Source organism: Vidua macroura, chromosome 8 (assembly GCF_024509145.1).
Source record: "Vidua macroura isolate BioBank_ID:100142 chromosome 8, ASM2450914v1, whole genome shotgun sequence".
NCBI classification, from domain to species: domain Eukaryota; kingdom Metazoa; phylum Chordata; class Aves; order Passeriformes; family Viduidae; genus Vidua; species Vidua macroura.
This window is the reverse complement of record NC_071578.1, coordinates 13519335-13529300: the sequence shown is the minus strand read 5'-3', so window position 1 is coordinate 13529300 and position 9966 is coordinate 13519335. Positions and strand designations below refer to the sequence as shown.

General features: G+C 57.3%; 1 protein-coding gene across 1 annotated transcript; it reads right to left on the bottom strand.

The window, feature by feature from the left end:
* Positions 1–1649: 1649 nt before the first annotated feature.
* LOC128810853 (solute carrier family 2, facilitated glucose transporter member 5-like) lies at positions 1650–9733 on the bottom strand. The gene is made up of 13 exons (XM_053983992.1): positions 9646–9733; positions 9223–9533; positions 8169–8267; positions 7550–7710; positions 7343–7467; positions 6933–7078; positions 6720–6852; positions 6194–6381; positions 5956–6066; positions 4683–4784; positions 4053–4128; positions 2407–2534; positions 1650–2190 (listed from the first exon to the last, which is right to left on the bottom strand). Exons 1-13 carry the CDS (start codon positions 9731–9733, stop codon positions 1951–1953), a joined length of 1908 nt encoding a protein of 635 aa, XP_053839967.1. The 3' UTR covers positions 1650–1950.
* Positions 9734–9966: the final 233 nt, after the last annotated feature.

Sequence of the window (9966 nt, the reverse complement as noted above, 5' to 3'; positions counted from 1 at the left end):
AGGCCCTGATGGAAAAGATAAACATGTCTTTAGACATGGTACCCTCAAACAAGTCCCCAGGAACAAATGCATTCAGAAGGCACCATAAAATTTTTCCAGTGACCCACAGTCCATGGAAAGAGGGCACTTCTAGCTCTGGTGGGGTCCGAAACCCTGACAGAAATGGGTCCTGACCCCACATTTCCCAGGTCTGCCCCATCTCACTGGCCATTTAGAGCAGTCCTTGGCCATAAGGCAACAATCTGACTCTTTGGCTATGCCAGGACCCCAGAAATGGGGGGCTGGTCCCAGGGGGGCCATTGCCTCACACAGGGAGGGCAGGGGGCATCCTCCAAGCTGCCCCACATGCTGGGTGGAAGAGATAGATAAATACCAGAATAAATAAATACAAGTGGCAAAGAGGCCTGAAATGATGCTGTCGTTTGCTGGGAATGAGAGACACAAGTGTAATTTAGGTTTTGATATTATCAAAGTCTCGCTGCTCTAAAACAGCAGGGCACTCAGTGCCTCATTAATAAAGGATAAACTTGGAGTCTATTTACAATGCACTTTTTGGGGTTATTTACACTCCATTATACATATGTAATGCTGCACATATTTACCGCTCTGTTCTGCTGCAGAGAGCAGCGAGTCGGGAGGGAGGCGGAGTGGGAAGCGCCTGGTGCTGTGGAGCCCTGACCCTGCTCTCACTGATGTCCTTTAAACGGCTCAAGATGCATGAGAGCCCCAGGCTGGTGGCTGAGGATGGAAGGGATAGGACCAGGCACTGGGGACCCAGTATGGCCCAGTCCCTGTTCCCACACACACCCAGAGACGCCCTGAGGCTTTGCCGAGGGATGCAGGAAGGGTGGGCTCCTCACTAAGTGACCACAAACACCGAACACCAAGCTGTGGACCTGCCACAGAGAGGGAAACTGGATTAAAAAAAAAAAAAAAAAAAAAAAAAAGGATAAATTATTTACAACAAAATGATGCTTGTGTTGGCATGAGAGTGTTTTGGCCACACAGCCTTTCCCACCATCTTACCTCTCACCAGAACAAAATGTAATTTTCCTGCAAATGACAGCTCCTGGAGGGTCTGGGAACCCCATGGTCTGCCATGGTATTTCTGGGAGCTTCTGTGGGGAGGGTCCTGGGACACAGGACAGCTTCTCCCTCCCAACACAGCCCCAGGATTTAGGGCAAGGCATGAGAGAGGTCGTGCTTGGAGAGCACCTTGGAGTCACAGCAATTCATGGGGTGCAGTAAGGGGATGAGGGTGAATCCTGGATCCCTTTGTCCCCCAGGGAGTTTGGGAGTGTGCAGAGTTCCCATGGGAGCACTCTTTGGGGCCAGCACACGAGGCCAGGCACCAAGAGCTTCCGGCAGCCTGTGGAGGGGCACAGTGGCTGGACAGTCACCCCCAGCTCAGAGTTGCTCTATGTCCCTTCTGCAACAGTCTCCAGCTTTGCATGACCAACTTGGGGTGAGATGCAAGAGCCTGGGAACCATCCTGACCACCCTTCCTAGAAAATGTGGGGTGACTTTGACCTTTCCAGCCAGGGGGGAGAAGGACAAGCCCCTCTTCTCATTTTGCTCTTCCCTGGTGCTGGGAAGCCCATTCCAGTGCACTCCTGCTTGCTGCCATTCCAGGCTAAACTTGCCAAACAATGCTCTTTATTAAACAGCTCATGCCAGAAGCCCTTGCCAAGGCCCCACAGCCAGGAGCAATGAGAACTCCCTGCTTCAGGAGGTCCCCTTGTCTCTGTGGGAGCATCTCTTCCAGCATGGGGATCATGCCCAGCAGTCAGTGCAACCTTGGTGCATCAATGGGGCTCCTCCTGGGTCCAGACTGGGCCATGGAGAGTTGTCCTTGGAGACTCAGAGATGACCAGGTTGGAATAAATTGGCCCCCACATCCTTCCCCAGCCCTGAGCCTCCTCCACCATCCCCACCCCCAGCCCACTCAGATCAGGGCAGGCTGGAGCCTGAGCTCTCCAGGGAGCTGCTCTCCAAAGTCCCGTAGCCATCGAGCTTCATCATCCCAATGAGGTGGGCTGGCACGGAGAGGACGGAGCGGCGCATGGCAAAGATGTGGCTGATCTCCATGAAGGTTTTGTTCTTGGTCTCAGGGATGACAAGGTAGACGTACAGGGCCACCAGCAGGCAGACACCACAGAAAACCAGGTAGCAAAAGGCACCAGCTGACATCTGGGGACAAGAGCAGGATGAGACAGAGAACCAAGCACTCCCAAACTGGGCATGGCATGAGGCAGTGTCCCCTCCCATCACCCTTCCCTGGGCTGGCTCTGTCCAGCACTGAGCTGAGCCAAGAGCACAGGCATCCCTGCCTCAGCACCCCATCCTGGGAGAGCAGCAGGGCTGTGTCCGTTCCCTCCATCTCCCGGGGCCCCTCTGAACTGGTACCTGCAAGAAGGGGAAGATGAAGCCGATGGTGAAGTTGCAGAGCCAGTTGAGAGAGCCCCCCACAATGTAGGCAGCCGGGCGGTGTGACTGCATGAAGAGCTCAGCTGTCATCAGGAAGGGAACACCAGCTACAGAGGGAGGGGACAGATCAAGGGTATGGAGGACAGGGTGACTCAGGTATCTCTGGGGTCAACAGGTTCTGCCCACCTCAGTCCTGTGGCCATAGGCTGGAGCCCAGCAAGACTCATGGTTCAAACTGGTGGTGCTGGGAGAGCTGGAGGAGACAGGGAGTGTGGTGGAGCAGTGTCCTACCCTTGGGATTTGTCTTGGGGGGGTGATGTCCCCCCTGGGACAAGGGCCATACCACACTGGCACATTGCTGGGTGCTGAGGCCAGTTCCCCAAATTGCATGACTGGAAAGTTTCAGACTGAGTCAAAATAAAGGTGGAACATTTCATGTGGATCTTTGTTTTCCAAAAATGTTTCTAAATGCTGATATATTAAAGCTCATAGAGATCACAGGCATAGAGAAACATCTTCCTGGCAGCCTCCATAATGCCCTTTCCAGACCCCCTTGATCAAAACAGTTTAGAAAACTTCCCTCTATCAATCAGCTTCTGTTGCCACTGTGCCTGATTCAGGGAGGAAAGAAACAACCACTTTTCTGAGCATCAGAATCTCCTGCATGACACAGAAATGCCATTTCCAACCTGCTTTTCCCATGCATAGTGGAAAAACCCAGAATGTATAGAAGTGGTTTCCCAAGCCAATTTGTAAGTGGTGTGAAAACTGGACACAGGGTGTGGCTATTTCTTCTAGAAGGACTTAGCTTCTCCAGCCAAGTGTCATTGAGCCAGAGGTCCTGGGTCCCAGGACTGTCCCTGTACTGGGGGGAAGGATCCGAGGTCCAGAATACGTTCCAAGACACACAGGAATCTGGCAAGGGATTGTTTTTGATATGGTGACATGCCTGGGATCCCAACTGCCTGAAACAGGGCTGGCTGGACCTCTTTATAAATGCAGGGAAAAGATAAACCAAAAAACAAATGTAAGAAGTGAGGGAGGAGTGGAGCCCCTGACGGACTTTTACTCACAGCTCACTCAGAACAGAGATAATATATATTTTTTGTTTTAAAACTCCTATTCATCATTGTTTGTGAACAATGAGCCATTAAAATCCTAATTAAAGATGTAATTACAGTGAATAAAGTCTGGGCTGAGGATGAATTATAGATCTGTTAAGAGCTCTGCTAATACATCAACTGGGTAAACCAGTCCAGGTTTCACTCCTGGCTGTTGGAGCCTGCACTCGATTAGGGACAGGATGTTTCTCACTAGCTGCACTGTGATAGGAGTGGTGACACCTCCACAGAGGTCTGGGGAAGGCTGCCAGGGCTTTCACTCTGCTTCCTCCTGGAGTATGACCCAGGAGGAAGCAGAGGAGGAGGAGGTAGTGCCCTGGGGATATGTGGGGCTGGAGGGGTTTGTGGTGGGGTTTCACTTGGAGGTACAGCATCATAAACCAGGGCCTGACCATGGGGATGAGGCCAAGGCTCAGGTCCTGTCACCTGCCTGCAAACCCTGCTGGTCTCCTGGAGCCCCCATTCCCATCCCACTGCTCCCCACTCCCGCAGCCCCAGACCCACCTGGTCCCATGCAGAAGCCAGCGATGATGCCGACCACGCAGGCAACGCTGACGTAGCGCATCCAGGGCAGGGCGGCCTGCGAGGGGACACCGGGCTGGGGAGGCTGCTGGGGGCTGGCCCTGAGCCTCGCACCCAGCATCCCTGCGACACGGCTTCAGGCCTGCCCTTGGCTTGGTGGCAGCTCTTGGGGACAGTGGCCACACAGGACGCACTGGTGAGATGCAGACAAGTAATTGTGGTTTGGGGTAAAGCTGGTGAGGGTCAGCCTCAGCCCAGCTCAGCAGCTCATGATGTTGCAGTGTCCCCAGAGCCACGGGAGCATCCTCAGGAAGCAGACAGCAGGAGAAGGACCCTTCACCTGCCCTGGCATATCACAGCTGCCTCCCTGGGAACAACTATTTCTGAAAAAAAGCTACCAGAAGCAGCAGGATTTTTCTCATAGGGATTTGTGTTTTCTTTTTTTGTTGTTGTTCTTGGTGCTAAATTTACCTTCTCTTTAACTTTGCAGGGAAAGCATGACTTGGAAGAGCCAGCTCACCTCTCATTTCCATGCACGCTCCTTCCTCCAGGATTCTACCCATCCCTCCACCACTGATAATGGCCCAGGGGGTGGCAGCGGCCAGGCCCTACCTGCAGCAGCAGGGAGATGGTGATGCCAGCTGAGCAGACACCCATGGCACAGAAGCCGGTGATGATGAGGGGCCGCCGGCCCACCCTCTCGATGGTGAAGCACTGCCAAGAGAGAGCAGAGACCGACAGGGTGTTGGGGAGCTCCAAGGTGGATGGGACCACCCCTGAACCCTAGATCCAGCTGTAGGTGGGAGAATGCTCCTGGTGGCATCTGGGGATCAGGGGCAACCCCAGCTCAGAGTTCCAGGGTTGGGCCTGGGGCATGGAAAGCACCAGGGGTGAGCATGCATGGGGCAGGAGATGGGTCCCACAGAGCAGGGGTTAGGGTGCAGGGTTGGGGCTGGCTGGGGTGACCCGCAAGCCACATTGGCATCAGTGCCAGGTGGAGGTGCTGGGGGCGTTTGTGGGGGAGTGGGCACAGCAGAGTGTGGGCAGGCAGCGCAGCGGCAGTGGGAGCAGGCAGGGTATTGACAGCAGAACAAATGCCTGTAATTTTATAACCAATCTCAGCATGTCCATCAGGGGCCATTTGCGGGGCTGCTCCCAAGCAATCTGGCTCTATGCTGGGAGGCTGCTGGGGGGCTGGGACACACCCACAGAAAGGGGAGGGGAGTAGGGGGTACCCTTCAGAGAGGCAGGGGACCCCGCTCTTCTCTGGATTCGGCTATGGGAGCGGGGAGCAGCCCCCCACTCATTCCCTCTTTTCTGGGAGCAGCCACCCCCATCCATCTCTGTAACTGTCAGGGAGTGGATTTAGTGCTGGGTGGCTTGGGCTGGCCCTGGGTGACACTTGCAGATGGGACAAGGGCCATAAATCTGCCTGGCCCAGTGCTAACTCTCCAGCTAAATGAGGGCTGTCTGGGGGGGGGGGGGGGGCAGGGCTGCTAGCCTGGGGCCAGGCCAGTGCTTGGCTGGGGGTGGGGGGAAATGGGGACATGTGACTCTGCTAACAGAGGGACAATGAAAGTAAGAGCCAGAAGAAACTTCTAGTCCCCTCCATCATCTCCAACCTTCTCTGCCATATCTACCCAACCTCCCTGCTACTCTAAAATTATCTCACCACTCCTAGATGTGACTCCTAAATTGAGCCTGTCTCATCCCATCTCCTATCCCCATTTTCATGTCAAATCCTTTGCCCCTCAGAAAAGGGGCTGTGCTGTGGCACAGATAATATTTGGGGGTCTACTCTGTGCCCCCTGTTTGATGGTGCTGGGAGCTGGCAAGAGGGCTCTGGCATGGAGGGGCTGTGTCCATCTGATTGTCCCTCACTCACCCCAATCAGCCCGGCAACAACCTCAATGGCGCCGGTGCCCATGGTGGTGTAGGGGATCTGGGACGCGGGGATCCCGGCGTTCTCGAAAATGGTGTTGGTGTAAAACCAGATCTGCCGAGGAGGGGATACAGCATGAGCTGGGGCATGGAGCCACGGGGCACTCGAGGAAATGAGCTGCCAGGTCTCAGTTCAGTGTCTGCACAGCTGTGTCCTGGGGCAAGGACCACGTTGGGCTTACAGCATCGATCCCTGAGAGCTGCATGCCGGCGTTCACCACCACCACCGAGAGCGTCTGCCAGCGCACGGAGCGGTCCCGCAGCAGCTGCCAGACGGACACCACCTCCATGGAGGAGAGCGACCGCTGCTCCTCCTTCATCTCCTCGATCACATCCTGTACATCGGGGCTCCCCAGGAACCGGTGCAGTGCTGTGGGGAGAGTGGGGGCATGGACACGTGTCCCCAGCACAGGGTGGATGCTCACAGGTATGGCACCAGGTAGGGGCTTGGCTCTCCAGCAGCCCCATATGGGAAATCCATCCATAGGAAATGGGGAAAAGCATCACACAACAGTGCTGGGTGCCGTGGAAATGCTGTGGCACAACCAGGTGGGACAGAAGGGCTGAATCAACAGGACTGTGGTGGGCTGTCAGGTATGGATATGCAAGAATGCCATGAGGAAGCACCTTGGTCTTGGAAGACCTTGGAGAAGCACCCAGATCACCCAGCACCTTCCGGAGCCAGTCTGCCCAAGGATGTCCCCTCACCTTTGGTGGCCCCACAGATGTCATTTCTCTCTATCAGCAGGTACCGAGGGCTCTCAGGGAAGCAGTGCAGCAGCAGGAGCTGGAGGGAGGCAGGAACAACCACCACTGACAGGAAAAGGGGCCAGAACCTGTCCTGAGAGGAGTTGAAATGGGATATGTCAAGGGGAGGGCAGAACAGCATCCAGCATGTGTGGGCTGGGGTATTGTGCTCACCTTGCCCAGCAGTTCTGGCAGGCCCAGGACCTGGGCAGAGAAAACCCCCAGGCAGATGAAGATGCTGGGCATGAGGCCCAAGAATCCCCGCAGGTTCTTGGGTGCGATTTCTCCCAGGTAGAGAGGCACCACACTGAGACAGATACCTGGGGGGCACAGGAGGGACTGGGATGGCAGAGGCAGTGGGGAGAAGGGTTCCTAGCCAGAGCCTAGGTCCATCTCCTCCCATGTCCAGCATCAAACACAGTGGGGACCCCATGGCGTTGGAAGTGGCCCTGGCTGTACCAGAGAGAGAGCTGTACCCTCCACAGAGCCTGTGGGGAATACAAAGCCTTCTCCATCCCCCTAGGAATGGCTGTAGGGGACTGAGCCATGAGGAAGGGGCTGTGCACAGCCCAGGAAGCACCCACCTGAGTGGAGCCCCGTGATGGAACGGCCGATGATCACCATCTCAGGGGATCCCAGCTCCCGGCTGAAGCCCATGAAGCCGCCGGCCAGGAGGACGAGGAGAGCGCTGCGGCTCAGAGCACCATTCCTGGCAGGCACAAGCAGCGGGGCAGCTCCTCCAGTCCCAGCCCACCTCTGAACCACCCTGGCCCATGGTGTGACCCCCTTACCTGCCGTACCGCTCCACCAGCACCCCCACCAGCAGGGAGCCCACCAGCCCGCCCAGGGCGAAGATGGAGACAGTCAGGGCATAGAGGAGGGTCAGGGGGGCAGGGCCCAGCCCGTGTCCGTACCGCTGGGACCACGTGGTGTTGTAGAAAGCCTTTATGTGCTGCAGGGCAGAGACACACGCAGGTACCAGATTGTTGGCAGAAAGGGGAAGACAATGGAAGGGATATTGTCTATAGGGACAATATCAAGGGTTTAACAACATTAAAGGAGATGCAGGGCAGAACACGTTTGGGGATGACTGGGATGTGCTGGTCTGGCTGCTCAGCAAGCCTCAGCACCTGAGAGGCCTAAGAATGACTTAGAGATACCAAAGAGAGCACTCAAGATTGAGCAGGGAGGTTGTGGCCAGCTTTCCAGGCCCTGCTTTCCCGAGGGGACCAGTGTGGAGTACATCAACACGGACTCTGATGTCTTTCCCATGCCATTCCTCTCTGGGTGACTGCTCAAGTAAAATGCCAGTGTTTTGATGTGGGGCTGCTGGACAGCTGTCCCTCCACCCTCCAGGGGAGGGATGCAGAGCCATTTTCCCTGCTCCCAGAGAGGTTGCCCATCCCTTACCTCTGCTGGTGAGTTCACCACAGCAAGGTTGTAGCCATAGAGCATGGAGGAGCCAAAGGATACCAGAAGGGTGACAGACAGCAGGGGGAAGGTGAGATGCTGGGAAAGAGGAGGAAGGATCAGCACAGTTCTGGCTAGCAGAGCCAGGAGCCAAGGTGTCATGAACTGCCCCTTTTCCAGCAGGGATGACCCTGGCCCAGAGCAAAGACCCCAATGCAATGGAATCCTCTGTTAAGCACTCCTTCATGCCAGCCCAGCACCCAGCTCAGCTGATCCAGCTTCCCCGTGGCTGGTCTTGTGGCTGTGGTGTGAGGTTTTTTACTGTGGTGGTGACCCAGCCTGGGTAACCTGGGCAGCCCTGCCCCCAGCTGGGAGGGGAAGCAGATGGAAAGAGGCAGGTGGAAAAAGGAGGGACATCCATCCCCCTACCTCAATGGAGCAGCTGAGTGGTGCTGCTGTGAGTGGCCCAACGCCATTGAAATGTTCCCGTGGAAGGTCCCAGCGCACCCCAAAACGCCACATGGACCCACCTCCTAAACCCGCACCCCCTCCAACACCTTTGTCTCCCGCTCCTGCTGGGGGTCCTCACTGCGGGAAGCCGGTGGCTGTGGAGGAACAGCTACCCTGCAGCTGTGAGCCAGCCCACCCCAGGATGGGGGTGCTCAGGAGCATTCAGAGCACCCCCAGCTGCCGGGACAGCCCTGGGCGCTGCAATGAATGCCCGGAACGATGAATGTCCCCGGAGCGACGGGGCTTGCAGGGTGCGGACATGGGACGAGCCTGCGTCCCCCAGGAGCAGCCCCGCTCCCCAGCACCGCAGCCCGACCCTCCTCGCAACGCCCCCCGCACGGTAGCCGGATTCGTAGCACCGAACAGCTCCCGGCTCACGCACAGCAAATCCCCCCTAATCCCATCAGGAATCCTAAACCGGGAAAAGAGGGAGGGGGATGTCAGGCCGAGGGGTGTCAGACCAGGGGCTAGAGTGGGACAGGGACCCCGTAAGGCAGAGTGGAAGCAGGGATGGGGCAGCCCTCCCGGCCCGCAGGGAGCTCACCCCAGTGATGTCCCCGCCGGGCCGCGGGGTCCCTTTCCCGAGCGGCGGCGCGAGGCTGCAGGCGGAGCGCGGGGAGGGAGGAGAAGGAGAGAGGGAGGAAGGCAGTCCGGCGGCCCCGCTGGTCTCTCCCATTTTTAGATAGAAGAAGGAGGAGGTGAGGGAAGGGAAGGCAGGGCAGGGCAGCCCGGGCACCCCGGGGCTCATTGGAGGCGCCTGAGCGGCCGGAGGAGGAGTCCGGGAGCCTCTCCCCTGGCCGGGGGCAGGGGCAGCACCGCCGGACTGCTCAGCCCGCTGAGGGGTCACGGCCCAGCCTGGGGGCAGCGGAACCACTGACAGGATGCTCTGACACCTTTGAGAGCTCTCGCATGTCCCCTCTAAACGCGAGTGACCCCGGGAACCGTAAGTGGGGCAACACCACTGCACCATCCCCGAGGCTGGCGGCGAGGGGGCGGCTCCACATCACCCCGATCACCTCCGGCCCCTCTCCCACCGTGGGGTAGATGTGCCCCATCCCCTGCGCTCGGGAAGAGGCTGGTAGCCCACGGCCATGGCTCGAGGCAGCTGCCTTCCCCGGACACGGAGGGACACAGCCCCCAGCCCCAGAGAGGAGAGAATCCGCTCATGGCAGCTCAGAGGAATCCAATTTTGCTGCGGCCAGGAGCTGCCTCCCCTGCTGCTAATGAAGTGCCTTTAATTAGCAGCCTAATAGCAAGCTCTTAATTTGCCGAACAGCCAGTTGAAAGG

What these genes read in the sequence shown, in the direction of transcription:
- LOC128810853 (XM_053983992.1), bottom strand. Translation starts at nt 9,733, where the DNA reads ATGGGGCACATCTACCCCACGGTGGGAGAGGGGCCGGAGGTGATCGGG. An exon ending in TGGTGAACTCACCAGCAGAG is followed by an intron (nt 7,711 to 8,168) that starts GTAAGGGATGGG and finishes TCTGCCCTGCAG; the next exon opens with CACATAAAGGCTTTCTACAA. An exon ending in CATCACGGGGCTCCACTCAG is followed by an intron (nt 7,079 to 7,342) that starts GTGGGTGCTTCC and finishes TGTGCCCCCCAG; the next exon opens with GTATCTGTCTCAGTGTGGTG.